Source organism: Perognathus longimembris, chromosome 1 (genome assembly GCF_023159225.1).
Source record: "Perognathus longimembris pacificus isolate PPM17 chromosome 1, ASM2315922v1, whole genome shotgun sequence".
Taxonomy (NCBI): Eukaryota; Metazoa; Chordata; class Mammalia; order Rodentia; family Heteromyidae; genus Perognathus; species Perognathus longimembris.
The window spans coordinates 95691885-95715927 of NC_063161.1; the positions used below are offsets into that span (position 1 = coordinate 95691885).

A 24043-nucleotide genomic window follows, 5' to 3' on the forward strand; every position below is an offset into this window, starting at 1 on the left:
TGCCAAAGCTGACTCCAAACTTACTCAGGCAATTAGTTTAAGGTGGTAGTGGAGGAAGGGAAGGCTGTTGACATGTTTTCTGTCATCATAATTAGAGTCATAAAAACAGTCCTTAGCACTTGGAAGATTCTTGAAAACTTTTAGGTAACTGTTAACTAATCAATCCACACCTCACAGTTCAGAGACCCGGTTTGAGTTTGTCCTCATTTTACTTATGAGAAAACCAGGTAGAGAAAGGTCATATGCTACAGATCACTTCTGAGTCTATTCCCCAGTTCTTCAAGAATCAGCTTATTGAAGGAATGCCACTTATGATCTATAGGCTGAGACTAAGTAGTGGAACAGGGCAAGTGTTCTGCTTTCTAGCTAGAGGTTACCTATGATTGACTTGCCTGCCCTTGCACTTGGCATTGTGGAATGGTGAGCATTGTATGTCTACTCTCTGTAGAAGCTACTAGAAAAAGAATTTCTTAAATATCTTGTCTTCGTTAGTTTGTTTATGGTGCTGAGGATTAACCTCAGGGCCTCATGCATAGTAGACAAGTGCTTTACCACTGAACTATCCCTCCAGCCCTATTTCTGTAATTTATAATAACTACTATTTATTAAATGCTTATCAGACCCTCTTCTACATATTTTATATTATTTCATTTTCACAAAGCATCTTAAGGTATGTACTGTCATACTGTTTACAGATGAGTAATGTACTAAGGTAATTGAGATAGGATTCAATCCCAGTTAGTTTGGTTTCAATGCTGAGTTGGTATTTGTTTGCTTGTTTTTATGGAACTCAGGATTAGACTCAGTCTCACAGTTACTGGGTATGCACTCTACCACTTGAACCACACAGCCTTGATTTTATTGTGTTGATGATTTGTAAGATAAGGTCTCACTTTTATGTCTAAGCCTGACTAGACTGAGCTCTTATTTGTGCTTCCTCATGCATCTTAATATTGTGCTTCCGCCTTAGCTGGGATAATAGGCATATGCTATGCACATGGTTGAGTCATTGAGTCTCATGAACTTTAATATCAGTCTGTCCTCATACTGTAATTCCTGGATCTCCATCTTGCAAGTAGCTAAGATTATAGACTTGAGTCACTGTGCCTGGCTAATGCTGGTTTTTTATAGTTGTACTGTAGTCTCTCTTCTATTTCTGTAGGTAGATTTAAAGAAGGGAAAGTTAAGCCAAAAAGTAAAGCTATATGGGTGTGGTATGATATTGAACTATGGTACTGGGCAGTTCAGTTCTATTCCTTTTATTTTACATTTATCTCCAGTTTTATTTCAAAGTTCTCATTGTTCCCTTGCTAAGGAAAATTAAAAAAAAAAACCAAAAACACCTTTCTCATTGATAAATGGGTACAGTCTTTGTTATACTATCTTTTTAACCTTCTTTTCCATGAGAGCAAACCATCTTGATTTATATACTTAGAAATATAGCATGATACATGTTTTTTTTAACCTGGCAGTTTCGTTTTCTTGCTAGTTTATAGGCTTTTACTGTAAAACATTGCCAAATTGTAAACAACATAGTTGCTATACAAATCATCTGAAAACCATTAAAAATTTTAATAGGCAAAGAAGAAACCAAAGAAACTGAGACTAGGCTTTTCACATTAATTCTGATTAATAATTTGTGATAGCTAAGAAGAAAGAAGCAAAGTGGATGAAATGAAATTCTAGCATTCTCAATCTAGTTCTCTCTCTCTCTCTCTCTCTCTCTCTCTCTCTCTCTCCCTCTTTTGCCAGAACTGGGACTTGAATGCAAGAGCCTTGAGCTCTTGCTTACATTTTTTACTTAAAGCTCAAGCTCTAACACTTGAACCACACCTTCCACATTTTTACTGGTTAATTAGAGATATGAATCTCTCAGAGTTCTCTGTCCATGTTGTCTTTTTCTTGGATCCTCGATCTAAGTAGCTAAGATTACAGGCATGAGCCACCAGTGCCTGGCTTTTTCTAGCTCTCAAGACACAGCCAGCCATGAAGAGTTAGGCTTTTGGGCTTTAAAAGTTTGTCATTTCACCTTGTTACTGTCTCTTTGTAAGACAAAAAAAAAAAAGAAAAAGGAGGTTCTTTCTGTGTAAGTACAGATTGTCTTTTTCTTGGGTAGAGATTTAGGAACTAATACTGAAGAATGAATTATCAGAACTTTTTTTTTTTTTTGGCAGTGCATGCTACGTTCCACCTCTATCTAACCTATACCCCTAACTCCAAATAAAGCAACTGAGTTGGGTTAGGAAGCCAAAGTCTACCATGTTATGCTATGTTATCGTCTCTATAGCACTCAAGATCTGAATTTATCCTTTTTCATCTTTCATACTATAGTGTATATTTCAGCCCATCAGGTATCTTTTCTTGGTTATCAATAACTAAATTTTGACATTTTGCTTATTATCATTTAATAGTAGTTATAAAACAAATTCTATTAAGGAGACAGGTCCATGTGCATTAAACAAAATCATGTATTTTAACAGGACGTTCCCCATTAGAGGCTTTCAGATATATGATGGGCCCATCCATCTCACCAGAAGCACTTTCAAAAAATACGTGCCAACTGCAGATAGGTTCAGCAGTGCAATTGGCTTCCTCATGAAGAACTCCTGGCAGACGACTCCCAAGAATAACGTTTCTCTTGTGAAATTTGGCCCACATGTAAGTGTGTCCTTGTGGCTCTTACACAGAGATGGGAGGGGCTGTGGGAGTGAAAGAAGAAGGCACATACAGCCTATCCCTAAAGACAAAACACAAAGATTTGCATAGGATCTCTCTCTCTCTGTGTCTCTCTCTGTCTCTCTCTGTCTCTCTGTCTGTGTCTCTCTCTCTCTCACTGTGTGTGCTGTTACAGTACTGGGGCTTGAACTCAGGGCCTAGGTACTTCCCCTTAGTTTTTTTTGGCTCAAAGTAGGCACCTTATCACTTGAAACACAGCTCCACTTCTGGATTTTTCTTGATTAATTGGAGATAAGTTTTTTGTTTGGGTGTTTTTTTTCTTTTTTGCCAGTCCTGGGGCTTGAACTCAGGGCCTGAGCACTGTCCCTGGCTTCTTTTTGCTCAAGGCTAGCACTCTACCACTTGAGCCATAGCACCACTTCTGGCTTTTTCTATATATGTGTTGCTGAGGAATTGAACCCAGGGCTTCATGTATGCCAGGCAAGCACTCTACCACTAGGCCATACTCCCATCCTCTAATTGGAGATAAGTATCTCACAGACTTTCCTGACTGGTTGGCCCCAAACTGTAGTCCTTAGATCTCAGTCTTCTTAGTAGTAAAGATTAATTACAAGCTTGAGCTGCCTGAATCTGGTTTGCATAGAATCTTTATGATGGGAAAGAAAAATATGTATGGCAGGAATTCCTAACCCAATGTATTCTATCCTGTTGGGGTTAAGGAGAGTACTAACTCTGTGATTTGGGTTATAATTGATCCCATCTTCACTTAGAGATTTGGCTCCTTTTTGGTGTTTTATTTGCCTTAGTTCTGGGAAATTAAAAGCCAAAATAATTGGGGGTGAATACTGGAGCAGTGTGATAGAAGTTGGAATGTGTGTGTGTGTGTGTGTGTGTGTGTGTGTGTGTGTGTGTGTGTATGAGAGAGAGAGTGTGTGTGTGTTCTGGGACACTCACTTGACTACTTATTAGCTCAAGGCTGGTACTCTACCACTTGAGCCACACCTCTACTTCTGGTTAGTAATTTATGATAGCTAAGAAGAAAGGAAAATAGCTGCAATGAAATTCAGAAGTGGTTTTCTGAAAATCTCGATTTATCTGCCTAGCTGGTTTTTACCACAGATTTTGTCAGAACAAAGCAATAACAAATAAATAAATAAATAATGATCCTTAACATTTTGCAGTTGAGCTTCACTAGGATTTAAAAAGTTTGTCTCCCAAGCTTGTCATTAATTGAGTAGGAAACTGACTAGATGTCTTAATTGACTTCAGTGAACCATGACATCAAACTGCTTTAACTGTAAAGCCATTGGCTTGTTGTAGGGATGGTGTGTGAGCAGGAGCCCTCATTTTTTGATGTTTTTTTTTTTTTGTTTTACCAACTATTAGGTTTCTCTGAATGTGTTTTTTGGCAAACCTGGCCCTTGGTTTGAAGATTGTGAGCTGGATGGCGATAAGAACTCCATATTCCATGACATTGATGGCTCTGTAACAGGATACAAGGACTCCTATGTGGGAAGGATGGACAACTACCTGATCCGCCATCCGAGCTGTGTCAATGTTACCAACTGGAATGCAGTGGTCTGCAGTGGGAACTATGCCCAGGTAGGTCCAGCCTGCAGCCTCATAGAGAGCCCATATAACTCCTGGCAGCATGATTTCTGTGAGGATTCTACAGAGGAAAGAATGAAACAAGGAAGGAAGGGAGGGAGGGAGGGAAATGGAAAGGGGGGAAAAATTAGTTGACAGCTTCCCCAAACCATGTAATAGGTGAGAAAGTAAGTTCCTGAGGGGTGAGGTGATCTACACTTGGTTAAAGTGATTTGAATGTGGTTGGGGTGAGAACCCATGATCCTAGCCGCATTCCAGCTGTATTCACAGAGGAGAACGTTTTATGCTTTGCTTTCAAGTCATTATGGCTACTTAATGAGGGAGTTTGATTTCAGAGACAGTGGCCACAGAGAAACTGAGATGGTCCCAGAATTGAAGCCTGGAATGGGAAATGAGCAGACAAAGAAGGAATCCATGGAATTTCTTATAATTGTCTTAGGATACTGTCTTTGAGACCAGAAGGAGAGAGCATAGACTTAGAAACAGGTCTCTGAAGTTGTTAAGCTAGTGTGTATTTCAACTGGATACCTAGTCTAGGAGGCTCATTTGTAGGTTAGTATCAATAGTTAGGATCAAGGACTTCGGAGCCAGACTGGCTGGGTTTGAATCTGGTGTTAATATTTCCTAGGGTGTGAATTGAGCAAGTTAAAAGTATAATAAGATAAGTATAATTAAGATAAGTGAGAGTTCTTTTCCACTGAGGCTGTGGTAGTGATTGAAGGAATTTATAGAAAGCATTGAGCTTGTGGTCAGGCACCTGGTAAAGTAGCTGCAACTATTGGAGAAGAAGCACTCCGAGTCACAAAGTAGTGAGATTGGATTTGAGTACTGGGTACTCAGAACTTTGGCGGTACAGAGATTTTTTGGCCAATATTTTAAGCATTGAAAGGTCAGATTTAGCAATAGACTGGTAAACAGGGTATGATGATTTGTATCTATAATCCCAGCACTCCTGAGGCTTAGGCAGGAGTTCAAAGCCTTTATTTGTTGTTTGGGCTCCTCAGGAAAGACCAGTGCTATGGTATGTCCTTTTGGTTGGCCTTTCCTTACTTAGTCAAGCACATCTCAGGTCAGCCTCAGGGACAGGGGCCCAAGATGCCAGTGTGTTTTGTATCTCACAAAAAATATTGTTATATGAAAGTTTAAATGTATATTTAAATAAAGTTTTAGAAGTATGATTCCTATCTTTCTTTTCAATCTATAAATGGTGTCAGGACAGTTGTCAAACATGATGAAGACAACTTTCTCAGCTAAAGGACATAGACAAGAATATAGACATGGAGAGAAATTCCCAAGAATACTTAATCTAGAATACTAGATTAAACATCAATATTCAGTGAATGTTTTAATTCTCTCAGAGAGTTTAGTCACTGGGTACTGACATTATTTGAGGTTTGTCTTCTGATTGCATGCATCTGTGGAAGGTTTTGTTTTGGCATGGAAAGAGGCTCAAATGCCACTGGAATAAATTCAGGACTCTCAAATTTGTCTCAGCTTAATATGTTTTTCCAGTTGCTGCAGAGTGCTTTATAACTTTTTTTTTGAATGGGTGAGTGAAAAATGACTTCTTGGGTTAATGTAGGTCATGGAAAATGGAAAGTTGTAGCTCAGAGATAGAGAAATTTTCCATCTCTTGGTTTAGAGGAAAGTCTCTTAGGTTTGAAGGGAGGGATATCAGTTTTCACATTAATTTCCTTTTTTTTTTTTTGGCATGTGTGTTCTTCAGATTGAGGGATTTCTTTGACAAGCTGTATGAACCACAGAAGTTTTATATTCTGATGAATAAGCTGGCCTGTGGTGGTGGAACTGCTGAGGAAGGTCTTGGCTAGCAGAAACGGTCTGCTTTTTTTTTTTTTTAACCATGTCTAGTTGAAGCAAGCTGTATTGTATGGAAGTGTGGCTTAGGATGTAATTGCTATTGGTCTTTCATCTGGCACAGATCACATAATCTCTCCTTTTCAAAGGAGAGACCTTTGACTTTCTAGTGGGAAAGTGTTGTTTAGCTATTTAAACTTTTATTTTTAATTTTTTTTCTAAAGATCTATGTACAGACGGGTAGCAGTCCAAATCTGAGTATGACCATCACACGTGATGAGTATCCAATCCACCCAATGGTGCTCCGAGGAATCAATCAGAAGGCCATCTTACCTCAGTACCAGCCTGTAGTCATGCTGGAGAAGGGCTACACCATCCACTGGAATGGGCCAGCGCCACGGACTACTTTCCTATACCTCATCAACTTCAACAAGTACGTGTGCATGCCTGCCATGTCAAGTAACTGAGCAATTGGTGACTTAGTGGAGAAAAGGGATAACATATCTCCTTCCTCGTGGAATGCTAGTTTCATACACTTTTCTCCTCCTGTTTTGTGTGGGTAGAGTCAAGAGATTGTACAAAAGGAGTCTTGTCATTTTTGACAGCATTTTTTTTTTATGACCAAGGTATTGTTTTTGAAAAGCTATTTAATACTAGATTTTGTTGTTGATGTTGTTGTTTTCCTGTGCTGCTAGGAGTCAAACCTAGAGCCTTATGCATGCCAGACAAGTGCTCTGCCACTGAACTACATGTTCCAACCCAACAGTGGGACTATTACTTTACTTATTTTTAAAAAATTTTTTGGTGTCAGTCTAGGGCATGAACTCAGGACCTGATTTCTGTCCCTGAGTTTTGTTGTTCAAGTCTAGCGCTGTGCCACTTGAGCTATAGCTCCTCTTCCAGCTTTTTTGGTGCTTCATTGGAGATAAGAGTCTTAAAGACTTTCCTGACAGGATTGGATTTGAACTGCAATTGTCAGATCATAGCCTCCTTGAGTAGCTAATTATAGGTGTGAACCACCAGCACCCAGCAACAGTTGGTTTTAATATGGTTTGCTAAATGCTTAATTTTCTTGTGGCTAGTGTGGGAAGAAGTTCCATAAGGTTTTCCAAATAAGCACTTGGACAATTTGCAATATTTTTGATGTCAACTTTAGACATGAGAGAAGAAAATGGTATTGATTCGTAATAGAGTTGAGGCATAAACACCAGATATTTCTGATCCAACCTTAGAGCATTATTCCGCCCCTTCTTGGTTTTTCAGCTGTCTGTTCTGATAATGTCTCATTCAATCTAAGGCTGTATTTGAATGTATTTTAATATTTAATATATTCAGGTATTCCCTGCATGCCAAGGGAGTAGGGCTATGATATAGGGAGGAAATGGTGATTCTGTAATTGTCAAGTCTTGTTACAAAAGCAAAAGGGTAAGGAAGGGCTTGCATTTTTAGGAAGAATAGATCTGATGAATAAGGATATAGTTGCCTCAGAAAAGGCAACAGGAAGTTAGATTATAGAAGAGGGAAGCACTATAGGTATTTCTGTATATGTGGGAAGTGGTTCCAACACGCCAATCCCCTGAAATTACTATGATCTGTGGCTGGCATAATATTCAACATAATCACTTACACATATCCACTTGTATGCTTTAAATCATCTCTATATTACTTACAATGTTAAAGCTGTAGAAGTAGTTGTTATACTATTTTGTCTAGAGAACAACAGAAATAAAAAATAGAAGTTCCTCTACCTTTTTCTATATATCATTGCAATTCTTTTCTAAATATTTTCCATCTACAGTTGGTTGAATCTGAGCATGTAGAATCCGCAGACATGAAGAACCAGCTGTATTTAAAGGCCGAAGTAAAACAATCTAGATCTATGACTGTTAATTCATGGGACTACATGACAGTGCTCATGTGTACTGAAAATAGCCATGGTTTATTGACCTAAGTGGCCAAAAACTTTGGCTTGTCAGTTCTCACTTAAAATACTCAGATGGCTGGCACTTAGAGGAATTTGTCTATAAGTTGATCATTTTCCAACAGTGAGTAAGCTTGATGGCAGATGCCCTTATGAAATAGGTTTCTGTTACATACTCTGAACTAAACCAAGTCTTTCTCACTGATTGCTTCTCTATATACCAACTGACATTGTCTTCCAAGTCAAAAGTCCATAGTCAGGTAGGTACCAGTGGCTCATGCCTGTAATTCTAGCTACTCAGAAGGCTGAGATCTGAGGGTTATGGCTCAAAACTAGCACAGGCAGGAAAGTCTTTGAAACTTATATCCAAGTAACTACCAAAAAAGCCAGACATGGAGTTGTGGCTCAAGTGGTAGAGAACTAGCCTTGATCAAAAAAGCCTAGAGACAGTATCCAAGCCCTGAGTTCAAGCCATAGGACCAGTACAGTGCTCACATGCCTGTGCGTTCTCTCTCTCTCTCTCTCTCTCTCTCTCTCTCTCTCTCTCTCTCTCTCCTGATCCTGAATTTTTCTTCTCCTCCCATCAATAATAATTAAATTCAGTATATTTTGGCTCCTTCATATCACTCAAATCTCTCTTCAGTCCTTCCAGCCTATACTGTTCATAGCGCAGTTCAGGCCATGAGCATCTTTGCCTAGATCCCATAGCAACCACTGTGCGCCCCTCCCCCCCATCCCCGGCCCTGTTCTCCCCTGCATCCAATCCTCAGTCAACATTCTATCCACAGTGAGATTTCTTAAATCCAAGTCTGAGAGTGCCAGGCAATTGCATGAAAGTTAATGAAAGAAACAATAGGGAGGATGGAGAAGAAATACGGAAAAGTGACCAGTATTCTAAAACGTTATAGGAACAGGAACATGAGTTTGAAGTGAGATATTAACAGCTCCATAAAGTTCCATACAGGCTTTTCATTGAACACTGAGCAAGTAAAAACATTTTAAAATGAAAAAAAGTGAGCCTAGAAGTTTCAAAACTCTGCGTGGGCTTGAAATTTAGTCATACTTTCCTTGTCTAATTAGCTAAAAGATCATGTAAGAATTACATGATGGGTAAAAGGAAGAGGAAGACCCATAATCTTTTTTTTCCAAAGTCAGTATGATTATAAGTAGGTCAGAGTTTCTCATAGTTCAAGCCTAAAAATAATGCTTTAAAAGTTAGAAAAGAAGAACTTCTTAAATGTAATACAAAAAAGTCATAAAAATAAAATCTATAATCCTTGTAATTAAAATGAAGCATTTATATTGTTTACTTCTCTCTCCACTGTCAGCTTGTCTGAGCATAAGAATTTGTCATATCTTTACCTATTTTCCCTTGCATGAACCTTGAAGTTTTTCCTTCTGCCCCTGCCCTTTTTGCTATTATAAATTGGGCACTGGTGGCTTACACCTATAATCTTAGCCACTTAGAAGGCCACTGGGCAGAAAAGTCCAGAAGGCTCTTATCTCCAGTCAACCACCCCCAAACCAGAAGTAGAGCTATGGCTCAAAGTGGTAGAGAGCTAGCCTTGAATAAAAAGAGCTCAGGGACAGCACCCAGGCCCTGAGTTCAAGCCTCATGACTAACAAGAACAAAAAACAACGATACCCCATAGAACATCTTTTTTAAAAAAAATAAAAATTTGTTGTTATAATTAAGGTGTTATGCAGAGGGGTTACCATTTTATAAGTCGGTTAATGAGCACATTTGTCTTTGGACACTATTACTATCACCCCTTCCCTTGCTTTCCCTCAGCTACCTACTGCCTTCTATCTCTGCCCACAAGTTGCAGAGTTCATTTTCCACATAGTGTCTACTGAGTACCATGCCTGCATTTGTTCATCTTTCTCCCTTCATATCTGTGTACTTTTTGCCCTCGCCCTCCCTGCCCCACAAGAAAAAGAACAAAGAAAACAAAAAAAAAGCAAAACAAACACCACCACCAACAAAAAACTTGTTTCCATTTCCTCGATTCCTATTCAATAAATAGTATTTTAAATATTCAGAAGCATTGACCTTTGGGCTCCTGCCCTAAGAGTATCTTCCTTTATTTTGAGTAGCAATATAGGTAATGCTTGAATAAATAATTTTAAAATAGCGTTATGTATTATATCAGAGTTCTTAAGAATGATGTAGAAAGTTCTGGAAATGGGTAGTGATGTTTATACAGCTTTGTGAATGTAATGAATACCACTGAACTATGAACTAAAAATGGTTAAGATGGTAAATTTTATGGCATATGTATTTCACCAAAATAAAAACATCAGAAATGCTAACCAGGGAAAATATCTTATTTTGTGCATGTCTGCTGGTCTTGGGGCTTGAACTCAATGCCTGGGTGCTTGCTATCCCTGAGCTTTTTTGCTCAAGACTAGCACTCTACTACTTGAGCTACAACTCTACTTCTAGCTTTTTGGTGACTGAAGATAAGAGTCTCACAGACTTTCCTGCCTTGGCTGGCTTTGATTTACCATGCTCAAATCTCAGTCTCCCAAGTAGCTAGGATTATGGGTAGGAGCCACTGACACCCAACCTTAATGATTTTCATAAAGGTTTGAGGATATGAAGGGGAAAAAATGCTATAATGATTTGGTGGTGTGTCAAAAGGCAGATAGGATTTTTTCATTCTTTTATATCCAATATTATAATATTATATAATATAGAATATAATTAATATTATTATACAAAGGAGGAATACTGAGTTTTGAACTCAGGTCTACATATTTGCTTAACTTGCTTGCAAGATTGGCACTCTACCACTTGAGCCATGCTTCCAGCCCTGCTTTTTTGCTGGTTATTGTGGAGATAGACTATAGTGTACTTTCTTGCTTGGGCAGGCCTTGAACTGTGATTTTCCAGATCTCTACCTCCTGAGTAGGTGGGATTACAAGTGCAAGACACTATTTCCTATCAAACAAATCCTTGAGAATGACTTCACCACTATATAGTCCCATTATCAAGCCATCAGTGTTTCCATCTAAGTATACTTATATCAACCTAACTTTAACTTACCAGTATCTAAGTATTTTGTGCCTCACTTTTATCCACAATTCCACAAAGCCTGTTGAAATCTTTTTTTTTTTTTTGGTAAGTCATGTTATTGTAAATATGTTGATAAGATACATACATTTGGGTAACAGACAAACATTGATAATTTGTTATTATACCATTCATGGCTTCCATTGTCAGTGGCTCAAATTTAAAGAGGACATCAGTGGTTGAAATTTCAGTATGCTGTAACACTAAACAAATTCTAGCTCCAGTGTGAACTAATTATACTACTGATGTTGTTTTTCCTTTGAAGGGATGACTGGATTCGAGTGGGCCTCTGCTATCCTTCCAACACAAGCTTTCAAGTCACCTTTGGCTTTTTGCAGCGGCAAAATGGCTCCTTATCCAAAATGGAAGACTATGAGCCCGTGCAGTCAATGGAAGAACTGCAGCGGCAGCAGTCGCAGAGGAAATTCTATTTTGACTCCAGCACAGGGTAATTCAGTGGCCCAGAGAATGAGGATTAATGTTGTGTTTTCTTTAATGGTGAAATTACTAGTTCTCCAGCACAGCTTAGAATAGGCTGTGATGTAATTGCTGATGTGGGCCTTCCTTCCTCATCACTGTTAGGGAGTTAGAGCTAGAATGACTTGTAATTATAGTGAGCAGTAGGAATTAAAGGAAGATGTTTGCTTTTTACTTCTTAAGGCAATTTAGAGAATAAAAATTATCCTTGTCAAGAACAACTAGCTGGCCCAATGGAAAATGAAATAGTTTGGGCTTTTATTGAAGGGGGATAACAATTTGAAGATAATCATTTTGATAGGTTGTAGCTTGTATTTTGGTGAAAGCTTATTTTTCTTCTACTGACTTAAGGTTACCGCTAATGTTGACCTTGAGTTAAAAAGAAATCAGTGTATAACCATGGCATATTTGCTTTCAACTTTCTCTAGGCTGCATCTTTCTACTTTTTAATTCTAATCCTGTTCTCCTGGGGTCCTGTTGGCTTTGTCTGCTTTTATCCAGTTACAGTCTCTCTCAACCGTGGGTTATGGTAGGCTTGCTCTCCTGTACTATTCCACAAATAGCATGCTCCTTTAGCCTCCATCCTCAAATTGACATCCTACTGTATACCATTGTTTAGGTAAATAAGATTCATTTATTCTGCAAACTCACAGTCCTTCGGAAGATAGGAGCATGCAAAGAAAGTTAATTAGAGAGTCAAAGACTCTAAGTCCTGTAGAGAGATAATAAATAGACTTTTGGGGAGTAAGTTCAGCTTAGAGCAGCCAGTGACATTCTGAGATGTGACACTGAGGAATGATCAGAAGATGGAGAAAGACAGGTGAGGTGTCTAGGTGGGGCAGTGTGGATAGGTGCATAGAGGCATGGGAGAGGATGGCATGGCATGTTTGTGAAAAGCAAAAAGTTGACTGGTGACAAGGCAGTAAGATTGACTGGGGAGAATGAAGCTGGGGTCCAGTCACTAAATGCTTGGTAAACCTTTGAATAATACTATTATTAGCAAATATTAGCCCTCTGGGACCCACAATAGCCAACAACCACTATGATCAGTTTAAAATTTTCTAATGATCATTTGTGATTTCAGTTTGCAGTGAGACTCAATGTACGTGAGCTTTCATTCTATAGATGGTAGGACTTACACATTTCCCAGAAAAATAAAAGAAACTCTTAAAATAGTGAGGAAAATCTGGTGACCATAAATTAATGATTTAGTATATGTGAAGATGGGAAATATGTTTCTGATCTGGATACTTTAAGACTCCCTCAGCTTCTGATATGCTGAATCTTTTTTTTTTTTTTTTTTTTTTTTTTTTTTTTGCCAGTCCTGGGCCTTGGACTCAGGGCCTGAGCACTGTCCCTGGCTTCTTTTTGCTCAAGGCTAGGACTCTGCCACTTGAGTCACAGCGCCACTTCTGGCCATTTTCTGTATATGTGGTGCTGGGGAATCGAACCCAGGGCTTCATGTATATGAGGCAAGTGCTCTTGCCACTAGGCTATATCCCCAGTCCCCAGTCCCCTGATATGCTGATTCTTTCTTTTTCTTTTTTTTTTTTTTTCCCTTTGGCCAGTCCTGGGGTTTGGACTCAGGGCCTGAGCACTATTCCTGGCTTCTTTTTGCTCAAGGCTAGCACTCTGCCACTTGAGCCACAGCTCCACTTCTGGCCATTTTCTGTATATGTGGTGCTGGGGAATTGAACCCAGGGCCTCATGTATATGAGGCAAGCACTCTTGCCACCAGGCCATATCCCCAGCCCCTATGCTGATTCTTTCTAATGCTATTCATTTCAATTATCTTAATTATGCAACCAAAAAGCCTGTATCCAATCAGGTTCTTTTCTTTCCTTCAGTGTATGCAATATAGTACTGATCACTGGGACAATGACTGAATTTTTACATCTTAATTCCAACTTTGCCTAGGGTTCATTGATCTCATATTAACACATGAACTTGTTGTTTGTTTGTTTTAACTTGTACAAAACAATGACTTCAGTTGTGGCATAAAATGTGAATTCTTGATTTTTGGTCATCAGTCATATTTCCTTGAGTCCTTCATAATCTTGACTTAATTTAGAAAGACTAGGCAGAGAGATACTGGATTGTGACTTAAAACTTTGGGATTTTTTGTTGTTGTTGTTTTTTCTGTTCACTTGGGCAGTAGGAAGATGATTCGGAATGACTGGAACTGTTCCATTGTCTGGTTTCAGTCCAATTATAACGGATAGACTGCATGCTCATGTGCTTTTGGAAAACATCACAAGACTGGATTGGATTGTCTTGGCCTTACCGAAACATAGCCAGAATTGCCATTTTATTATTCTAGAAGATTTATGTCTTTAACTGAAGTGATTTGTGAATAACAGTAAAAAGAAGAAAAACCTAAATTGATTTACTGAATCCTGAAATCAAGACCAATCTATAGTTTTAAAAAAAATTTTGAGCCAAGTGACATTCCATCCTTTCAAATTACCTATTGAACTAATTTAAACCAGAAACCGTGTCGGCTATCTTCCTGAATGACTAAATCAAGGTATCAGCATCTTTTCTAAAGCAGTCCCACTTTTGACTTAAGACTCTAGGAGGATTAGCAAGAAAGAGAAACTAGTTTGGAATCTTTTTTTTGACCATGAATGGATTTGAGGAATTTATATATTTTTGAGGGGGAAGTCTTAACACCCTACTGGGTTGCTTTCTGTTTTGTGCAGGTTATTATTTTTGTATCTCAAAGCCAAAAGCCCCAGGGATGGCCACAGTTACTGTTCATCTCAGGGATGTGAAAGAGTGAAGATTCAGGCAGCCACAGACTCAAAAGACATCAGTAATTGCATGGCCAAGGCATATCCACAGTATTACAGTAAGCCATCAGAGGTCAAGCGCATGCCATCCATGCTCACCGGACTCTGCCAAGGCTGTGGGGCCCGCCAGGTAAACAAGGAGACTAGGGGAGGGGGCTGCAGTCTGGGGGCAAGGTCAAAGGGCAAGACTTCCTTGCAACAGGACCACTTTTCTTTGAAATGTCTACATTGCCAGTTGATAAATTCACGGTGATATCTCTTGGAACTCTGGCCCATTCTAGAATGTGATGATGCTCATAAACATAAAAATACTATACTTCTATACAAAAATGCCTTTTGCCCATGACACATCATTTGGCCAGATTGCCTCTGGATTTTGTCAATTAGATGTCACTATGCTGGCCATCATTTTTTTCTTTACCCCACGAAGAGCATTTATATATGTATGTGTATATATGTACAACTAGATTCATAGGCCAAAGGCTTATGTGGGGGTTCCATTTGTCAGATTGCCTTAGTGTACAACACTTCACGCAACAAGTGGTAGGGAAAGTCCAAGAAAGGAGATTTATTAATATGCTGGATGGACACAGGAATAGAGAGGGTAAGAATTTCAGCTCATCTTTGTGGTATAGACTTGTACTTTAGGTTTAAATAGAGAAAGAACTGACCTAGAGGATCAGAGGTATGCATAATCAAGCAGTCCTAGGCCAATGTGTGGTTTGCTTGATCTTTATCTCAGGATTGATCATTTTCCCAGATTGGCTGTGGATTTTATAGTTAAAAACTAGAGGTTGGGAAGTTGTGATTGTTACAGAAGTGCTTTCAAAAATTATCAGTGTGAAATTCCTTTTTTTTAATGCAGCTCATGTGAAAATGAGCTTTTACTCCTCCAGCCCCACCCCCTTTTTGGCATTACTAAGGTTTGAACTAAACCTTGTGCTCACAGGGTTTTCTCACTTGACTGGGACATGACCACTTGAGCCATGCCCCCAGCTCGGCTTCTTGCTGGTTAGTTTGGAGATGGAGTCTCATGGACTTTTCTACCTTGGCTGGCTTTGATCCTTGATGCTCCAGATCTCAAGTCTGTGTAGCTGGGATTATAGATAAGAGCCACCTGTACCTGGTTCTATAAGTCTTTTAAGATGGAAAATATTTTAAAGCATCTGCTATTCTATATACTTGTAATTAAAAGTACAGATGGACTTTGCTTGGAGGCAGGAGCAATCTTATCTTTCAAATGTGACAGAATTCAAGGAAATGGGGACAGTATATAATGCCTGACTCTAAAGCACTTTTCATATCACTGAGAGAAGTTGGGATCTGGCTCCTGTGCAGGGCACTGAATGTTTTATAAACAGAGTATGCCTTGTTATAGATACTTATTTTCTCAGTACCCAGAGATTAGGCCTTGATTCAGAATAGCTGATATGAGAGGGACTTTTAAAAATAGAGATTTGTGCCTATGGATGTTTCGTAGATCACATAGACTTAGTACTTACTGAATTCATTTGGGGGAGGGGGTACCCAGGAGATTGAACCCAGGACTTTGTGCATGATAACCATGTGCTCTGCCACTAAGTTTTATACTTCCAGCCTCTGAATTAGGTTTTTTTTGTTTTTTTTTTTTTTTGGCCAGTCCTGGGCCTTGGACTCAGGGCCTGAGCACTCTGTCCCTGGCTTCCTTTTTGCTCAAGGCTAGCACTCTGCCACTTGAGCCACAGCGCCACTTCTGGCTGTTTTCTGTATATGTGGTGCTGGGGAATCGAACCCAGGGCCTCATGTATACGAGGCAAGCTCTCTTGCCCCTAGGCCATATCCCCAGCTCCTCTGAATTAGTTTTATTAACATGATTGCACTTATATGAAACCAAGATCATTCCAGAAAATGAGAACCATTCCTGTATTAAATGTGCCAAATGATGGAATTCCCATCATGAAATATGTATTCAAAGTCCAGAGAAAAGAAAATACCATTGACATTGATGTCCTTGAGGTTATTCTGGGGGAGACTTTGGGAGCACGATACAGTTGCAGTAACAATGCAACCTTTCCCTATGCAGCTGGTGTTTACTAGTGATCCTCACAAGACCTACCTCCCTGTGCAGTTCCAGTCACCCAATAAAGCAGAAACTCAGCGTGGAAGTCCATCTCTGATTTCTGTAAGTATTCTCTGATGTTGTCGCAATCCATTCAAACTGCTATAACAAAATTCCATGGGTGGTGCCATGTAAGCAAATAGGACCATTTTTATGGAAATTCATTATTATTTCAAAGCAAAATGTGGTTTAAATTAAACTAAAAGTAGCTCCCCCCTTATTTTGATGTCCAAGGATTGCTATATACGGAGCACAAGGGATAAGGAATTTGTGCTGCTATGAGATTCCACACCTGAACTCTGCTGGCTGGGAGTGTCTTTGGGTCACCATATGTCTTTGGGTCACCATATGATCTGTGTGTGTGTGTGTGTGTGTGTGTGTGTGTGTGTGTGTGTGTGTCCCAGAGGCATGTGATTCCGGTTAGATTGGGATACATGGATGGATGTGTGGTGCAGAGGCCTGCACTTGAACTAACTCCCAGAGCTATAACTCCAGAGAAAGTGCCTGCACAAGGCTGAGGCTTGAGTACTGTGTCACCCAGCTTAGTCTACTGGGGTTTGCCACACCTTGCTCAGAGCATTGGATCTGATCAGCGAGAATCAACCAAAAAAGCATCTCTGATCAACATCTTAGAAGGACATAGGCACCATTTCAGTCATTGGAGGCAAAGAGCAAGTGAAATTCTGGACTTACAAGGATCTGGAAAGAAAAGTCATCTTGGAGTCATTTCTGGAAGGATGATAGCAAAAGACTTTTTTTTTTGTATTCTCAGGTCAATGGCACTGACTTTATCTTCCGAAGTGCAGGTGTCTTCATCTTGGTTATTGATGCGTGCAACATACCTTTCCGGTTGATAGAAAAACAGGTTTTTTCTCTTGCTGATATCAGTCGCATGGAAGAGTATTTAAAAATAAGCATCCCTCCAAGGTATGACCAAGCATGTTTGAGATGTGGAGTCCTCTGCACAGATGTCTGTAACTCTGGATTTGCTTCCTGATCTGTTACTCTGTGGACATTCAGGATTCTGGGGAAGTTATTTATTCCTTTTTTTGTGTCAAATTGGTGCCTTTGTGGTCCGTGGTGCTTTTTGACAAACTGTCACTCATCGCTGGCTTAACTTAAATGTTCAGAGATTTGCAGATGCTAGGAAAGCTGTTTACTTTGGAACATTGTTATGATACTTTTTAGTATTAAGTTGATCTACTATGTACTCAATTCACTTATTACCATTTTGAAGTAATTTTTCCATGTAATTTTACTTCTTGTAGCTGTCTGTCCCACCAATAGGCCCCAAATAGCATTGTGCTATGACTGTGATTCAGGAAGCCATTACCTCAGTCACTTAGAAATGACTAGCAAAAAAGTAATGGATTTAAAGTGGCTGAAAGCTGAGGGTCTAGTCTTTACCCCACCCCCACCCCTCAGTAGTGAGGGTTGAACTCAGGCCTTGTATGCTGTCCCTTAGCTTTTTTGCTCAAGGCTAGCATTCTACCACTTGAGCAACAGCTCCACTTACAGCTGGTTTGGGTGGTTAATTAGACAATAAGAGTCTCATGGACTTTTCCTGCCCAAGCTGGCTTCTAACCAGAGTAACAAGGATTAGTACAGGCTCCCAGCTTCTGGTCACTTTTAAGACCACTTAGTTCTGGCTGTTCTTTTCACTGTTGATCTCTGAAGAAAGATGCAGAAGAACAATCTTGATTTTTCTAGGCTGGTCAGACCCTACTGGGGCAAGATAATACATTTGGGGCCCTTTCTGCCTTCACTGTGCTGCAGTTGCTAAATGTATACATCAAGAGGAGAATTTAAACTTCCCAGAATGAAGAGACTGCCCAGCTTTTGGATAATTTCCAGTTGATCTGGAAATTATTCTTTACGGGTTACAAAACTAGATCCTATAAGATTATTCTGGTGCTAAATTCCATGTATACTGTATATAATATGTACATATTATTACATAAAATACTATATGCATAATACATACTATTATGAAATATATAAAATATAAATGCAATATGATATTTATATATAAGTTACTGTATAATTATATCATATAGTCTATTCTATATTATAATTATGTTATAATATATTTAATATTACAATATATTGTCATATCCAATATAGACAATGTAATATAGCATCAGTCTTGAGCAAAAAAAAAGTTCATGGTCAGCACGTAGGCCCTGAGTTCAAGCTCCAGGACACACACACACACACACACACACACACACACGCACGCACGCACACACACACCTCATTTTTCTTTAAACCAGGTTATAATTCCACCACAAATTAGACAACAGTAGTTTTGCAAAGTAATCTATATATTTAAGAGTTAAAACCAACTCATTAACAAAGTTGCTTTTAGAAATGGGAATTCAGCTTTTTGAGAGATTTGCAGTAGTATTTCTTTTGGGTTTTTTTGGCTTATTTACTTATTTATTATTCTCAAGGTAATGTACAGAGGGGTTACAGTTATATATGTAAGGTAATGAGTGCATTTTTTGTCAGACTTCTTACCCCTTCCCTCATTTTTCTCCCACTTTCCCTCTTTTCCAACACCTCCCCCAAAGTTGTACATTTTATTTCCAAAATATTGTCTTATGAGTATATGGAAAAAAGAGGTTTTTCTTTACTGCTGTGGTTTTTATTGTTCTATGTGAAGTTACTTCTTTTTTCTTTAGGCTTTTTTTTTTTTGGTATTATGGTTTATCCCCTGTTGTCACTGTATTTGATTTTGTTACCCTGGATATTGTATATACATTTATCTGAATTAGAGAAGGGAAGGGGGAACCACAAACTGGTGAGCCAATGGACAAAAGGTGAACCACTGCAATAGTATTTCTTATCTGGCTGCTCATTGTATGGGAGGTTTCAGATTGTAAAGATGCTTAATACTATATGCTAGACATTTAGGAACAAATGTTTTTCTCTATATATGTTGAATTTTGAAAACCTGTTAAGAATTTATGGGGCAACTAGCAGTGCCTTCTTGGGAGACGAAGACCTGGGTATCTGTGAGACATGTGTGGGGGGGGATGACCTTTTTATGTACTCATGGACTGGCCTGAGTAATCCTGCGTATTGAAGGTCAGGCCTTCGGTGTTGCTGTGGTCAGGCCTCTGCACTGATTTTGAATTGAGTCAACACTGTTTAGAAAGAGGGCAGCTATGAACCCACACTAATATAACACTCAAGAATCTTAGTCTTACGAAATGTCAAGACCCACATTAAGAAAGTAAAATACAAGGCCAGGCACTAGCCTATAATCCTAGGCTGAGATCTAAGGATCGTGGTTCAAGGCTAGCCCAGGCAGGAAAGTCTGTGAGACTCTTATCTCCAATTAACCACCAGAAAACCAGAAGTAGTGCTTTGGCTCAAGTGATAGAGTGCTAGCCTTGAGCTGAAGAGCTCGGGGAGAGCACCCAGGCTCTACAACTGACAAAAAATAAAAGAAAAATACATTACTAAAGGATTTATGACAAGAGTTGAATTAAAGGGTTACTTTGTCTTTGTGGATGGCAAGCTAACATTGCAAAGCTGATGCTACCTAAATTAAAATATAAAATCAACATAGTCCCATCAGTAGAAGTAAGTAAGCTTCCCGTTATATTTGGCAATTGATACTAAAGTCTAGCTGGAAGAAGAATATAGGAGAGTAGTAAACTGCTTTTATGCAAATCACACTTGTGTGGTCAGATACTGAAAGGAACTGTGCAGCAATAGTAATTAACAAATACATAAAATTCTAAGTACTTTATTGATTTATTGTATGAAAAGACAGCAGTTCTTTAGAAATATAAACTTTCTTTAAACCATGCAGAATTTATTTATCTATCTGTCTATTTCTGTGCTGCAACTAGGACTTGAACTCATGGCACTGTCCCTTAGCTTTTTCACTTGGGGCTAGCGCTCTATCACTTGAGCCATAGATCTGCTTCCAGTTTTTTGTTGGTTCATTGGAGATAAGAGTCTCATAGAGATTCCTGCCTGGGTTGACTTTGAACCTTGATCCTCAGATCTCAGCCTCTTGAGTAGCTAGGATTACAAGTGAGCCACTAGCACCTGGCCCTTTACCCATATATCTAGAGTGTATTCAATCTAAAAAGAGACTCAAGAAATACATGATGAATGACTGAAATTAACTGGTGTTCTAATGTTTATCTGCAGGTCAGTTGTTCTGTTAAGCACAAGAGGAGAAATAAAGCATCTGAACATTTCAGATTCCTTAATATCTCTGGGATTAGCCAAACCAGCTCATCTTTATAACAAAGGTTTGTGTTTGTGTTATTATATGAAGTGCACGAGAGGCCAACAGTGCTTGTGCTTTGTGAAACTTAGTTGCTTGCACATTTTTGTGAGATTGTTTGCTTAAGTGTCAGAGAGAGAGAGAGAGAGAGAGAGAGAACTGTGTTTGTTTTGCTCAACTCTAGTTCACCTTCTGCATTACCTGCTGGGACTCGTTGTGATACAAATTGAATTATTGTTGTTGTTGTTGTTTTTCAGGGAGTACCATATTTTTGGGATTCAGTGGAAACTTTAAACCATCCTGGACTAAGCTATTTACCAGTCCTGCTGAGCAGGGCCTTGGGGTGCTAGAACAATTCATACCATTGCAGCTACAGGACTACGGCTGTCCCAGAGCCAGCAATGTCCACAGGAAAGACTTGGAACTGTTCAAGCAGGCTTCAAAAGCGCTCTAGAGATTGACTGTAATTTAAGTGCTGGGAAAGTTAAAAAAAAAAAAAAAAGGAAATGAAACAAAACTGTGAACTAACTTATTTAATTTATGGCATTTTAAATGACACTGTTAACCCAATGGGACTGTTTCCCTGTTTGATACAGAAAGGAAAGAATGATTTCCAAGGGGATTGCTTGAATACCAGATCCCGCACCTTGTCATTGTACAAAACGTTAGAGAATTGTCTTTGTGAAGGCTGGTATATTTAGAGAGCAGCTCTCCTGTTCTTCACCTTAACCCCAGTATTTGGTAATGATCACCAGCAGTGTTTAAACTTTATATACTGGAGCGCGCTGGGGTGAGGTGAGGCTTGAGCGGGGCTGCTGAGTTCTTTAGAGCACCAGCTACTGTAGCCCATTGGATACTTGAAGTCTAATGCTCAATTGTGCTATGCATTAGTTTGGGTGGCTGGTATTTTCAGCAGTGTCCAGTGGGGTGAGGGTGGGGGGAAACTTTGGGGGCAGCCTTTGAGGGTTTTATATGAAGTTGAGTGACAGAATCAAAGGTGGCAACTCAGGCCTAGCTCATGCCCTTTTTTTTATTGCTTGGACATGTGCTGTTTTTACTCTTTTATGTATTGATGACTTCTAAGGATTCAACTTTCAAACAAGATGCATATAGGAAAAAGGGCTTTTAGGGAATTGAAAAATCCCTTGAATCTGTGATCATTGGGCAAAAATTTGACCTGCACCAAGGTCTGGGGCTATTGGGACCATTTTTGCAGCTTTAATCCTTAGCCCGCCTTGACTGTATATTTCTGTTTCAAATGCAGAGCTGAGTGAATATATGCATATTTTGTGGGGGGGGTTGTTGTTATTTTAAGAAGCAGGCCATTTTTCTGAACTGAAAAACGTGTGTCATTGTAACTTGCACAAAGGAAGTCCAAGCCTGGGTTTTTTTGTTGCTGTTTTTGCGTGTGTGTGAATTTTTAAAGAGCTTCTCTTATCACCATTTCACCAGGAAAATCCCAGAAAGCTTAATAATATTACAATGACGATATACCCCAGTGTGGAAAAAGGGAGGCCTTCTAAGACCAGAACCATGGAGGAAATACTGAGATATGAACCTCCTTATAGCCTTAAAGGAGGGAGTCACTCTTAATTGAATTGTTAAAGACAATTAAAAAGGCTATCCTGATGCCCAGTTTCCCTTTCCATGGGAATCTTTTGTCTCTTGCCAGTGAGGATTGCATGTGCAAAGGAAACTGGCTCTCTAACCTGGGCCTTTCCACACCAAGAAGAGGAGGTGCATCAAAATGCCTTTAATGTTTTATAATTCCACAAGGCCTAGAGTCTGGTGGATGGATGGCCAGGTGAGTTTGCAATGATACTGGCAGTGAAGACAGAGAAATTCAATTTCCTCCATCAAGGGTGAGGCTGTATGCCTATGCCCTTGTATGGAGAGGGAACTATAAGCAGCTCTTGGACTTCTGTTACTTTAAATATTCTACCTCAATGTGCTACCGAGAAACCATTCTAACTGTAAGTGCCCATTGCTAAGGGTACGTGTCTTAATCAAAGAAGTTTGGTTGTTTTTATTGGATGTGGGGCTTTTTTCTTTGTCTTTTGTATAGTGATGAATGAGGTCTTACATATTAAATATGTTATTGGATCATGGTTCTTGAAAGTGATTAGTGTGTATATGCATGTGTGTGTGTGTTACTTAAATATCTTTGTGTGGTTTTTAGAGTTCTGTGCTTTAAAGGTTTTGAGAGAATATGTAAGTTTCAAGGCACTAGGTTTTTCTGATGTCTATTACTAATAGCAGGGCATAAGTTAAATAAAAATATATGTGTATGTGTTTTATATGTGTGTGCATGTGAATCTTTGTTCTTGCCTGTAATTTTTTTAAATTTCTAGATTCCAACTTTAAAGAGATTCTTGGCAAAATAATAAAATAAAATAAAAAAGATAACTCTACCAGGTGGATTTTGTAAGCCTGAAGACTGTGCCTTACAAAGCTCAGGACCTTCTCCAATGCAGAGATGCTCAAACTCAGCTGTACATTGGACTCTCCTGGGTAGCTTAAAAAAATAGAAAGGCCTGGACTTCACTCATTCACTTCCAGATTTGATTTTAACAGGTGTGGGTACAGCCTGAGTATTGGAAAAGTTTTAAAGTTCTCTGGGTGATTGGAGCATGCAAGCAGGTTTCATAGCCACTGCACTAATAGAATGAGCCCACTGTTTTAAGCCTGTGATGTTCTTTTAAATGATGAATACATAACTTCATTTATTTATTACTTCAAGAGTCCTCTAGCAAAATGCTAAACAAAACATTTCACTATGGTCTTTGTGTGTGTGAGGGTAGGTACTGGGACTTGAACTCAGGACCTCATGTTGGAATTTTTTTTTCCCACTCATATCTAATGTTCCACTACTTCTTGAGCCACACCTCTACAGTACTTCCATCTTTTTGCTGGTTAATTGGAATTGAGTGTTAGGACTTTTCTGCCTAGGCTGCCTTTAAGCTGCAATCCTCAGATCTCAGCTTCCTGACTAGCTAAGATTACAGGCGTGAGCCACCAGCACCCAGCTCAATGGTCTCTCTCTCTTGCTCCTTGCTCTCTTCTTTGCCAGTCTTGGGGCTTGAACTCGGGACCTGAGCTCTGTCCCTGCATTCTTCTGCTCAAAGCTAAGGTTCTACTACTTGAGCCACAGCTCTACTTCCTGATTTGTTGGTGCTTACTTGGAGATGAGTCTCATGAAACCAGGCACTGGTGGCTCATACCTGCAATCCTAGCTACTTAGGAGGCGGAGATCTGAGGATTTTGGTTCAAAGCTAGCCTGAGCAGAAAAGTCCCTACCAGATTCTTATCTGTAATTGACCACTTAAAAACT

The 24043-nt window shown here is 39.3% G+C and overlaps 1 protein-coding gene across 3 annotated transcripts in view; it reads left to right on the top strand.

Moving 5' to 3' along the window:
* Positions 1 to 23009, top strand: part of Cemip2 (cell migration inducing hyaluronidase 2) — a 76115-nt gene extending 53106 nt beyond the window's left edge. For 2 of the 3 annotated variants that reach the window (XM_048332530.1, XM_048332522.1), the window contains exons 16-24: positions 2481 to 2658; positions 4063 to 4278; positions 6324 to 6532; positions 11362 to 11544; positions 14276 to 14495; positions 16425 to 16526; positions 17236 to 17390; positions 20634 to 20737; positions 20970 to 23009. In XM_048332530.1, the coding sequence (XP_048188487.1) occupies positions 2481 to 2658; positions 4063 to 4278; positions 6324 to 6532; positions 11362 to 11544; positions 14276 to 14495; positions 16425 to 16526; positions 17236 to 17390; positions 20634 to 20737; positions 20970 to 21166 (1564 nt within the window). In that variant the 3' untranslated portion in view covers positions 21167 to 23009. The remainder of the gene's footprint in view (positions 1 to 2480; positions 2659 to 4062; positions 4279 to 6323; positions 6533 to 11361; positions 11545 to 14275; positions 14496 to 16424; positions 16527 to 17235; positions 17391 to 20633; positions 20738 to 20969) is intronic. The other variant, XM_048332538.1, reaches the window with a different exon arrangement.
* The last annotated feature ends 1034 nt before the right edge of the window (positions 23010 to 24043 follow it).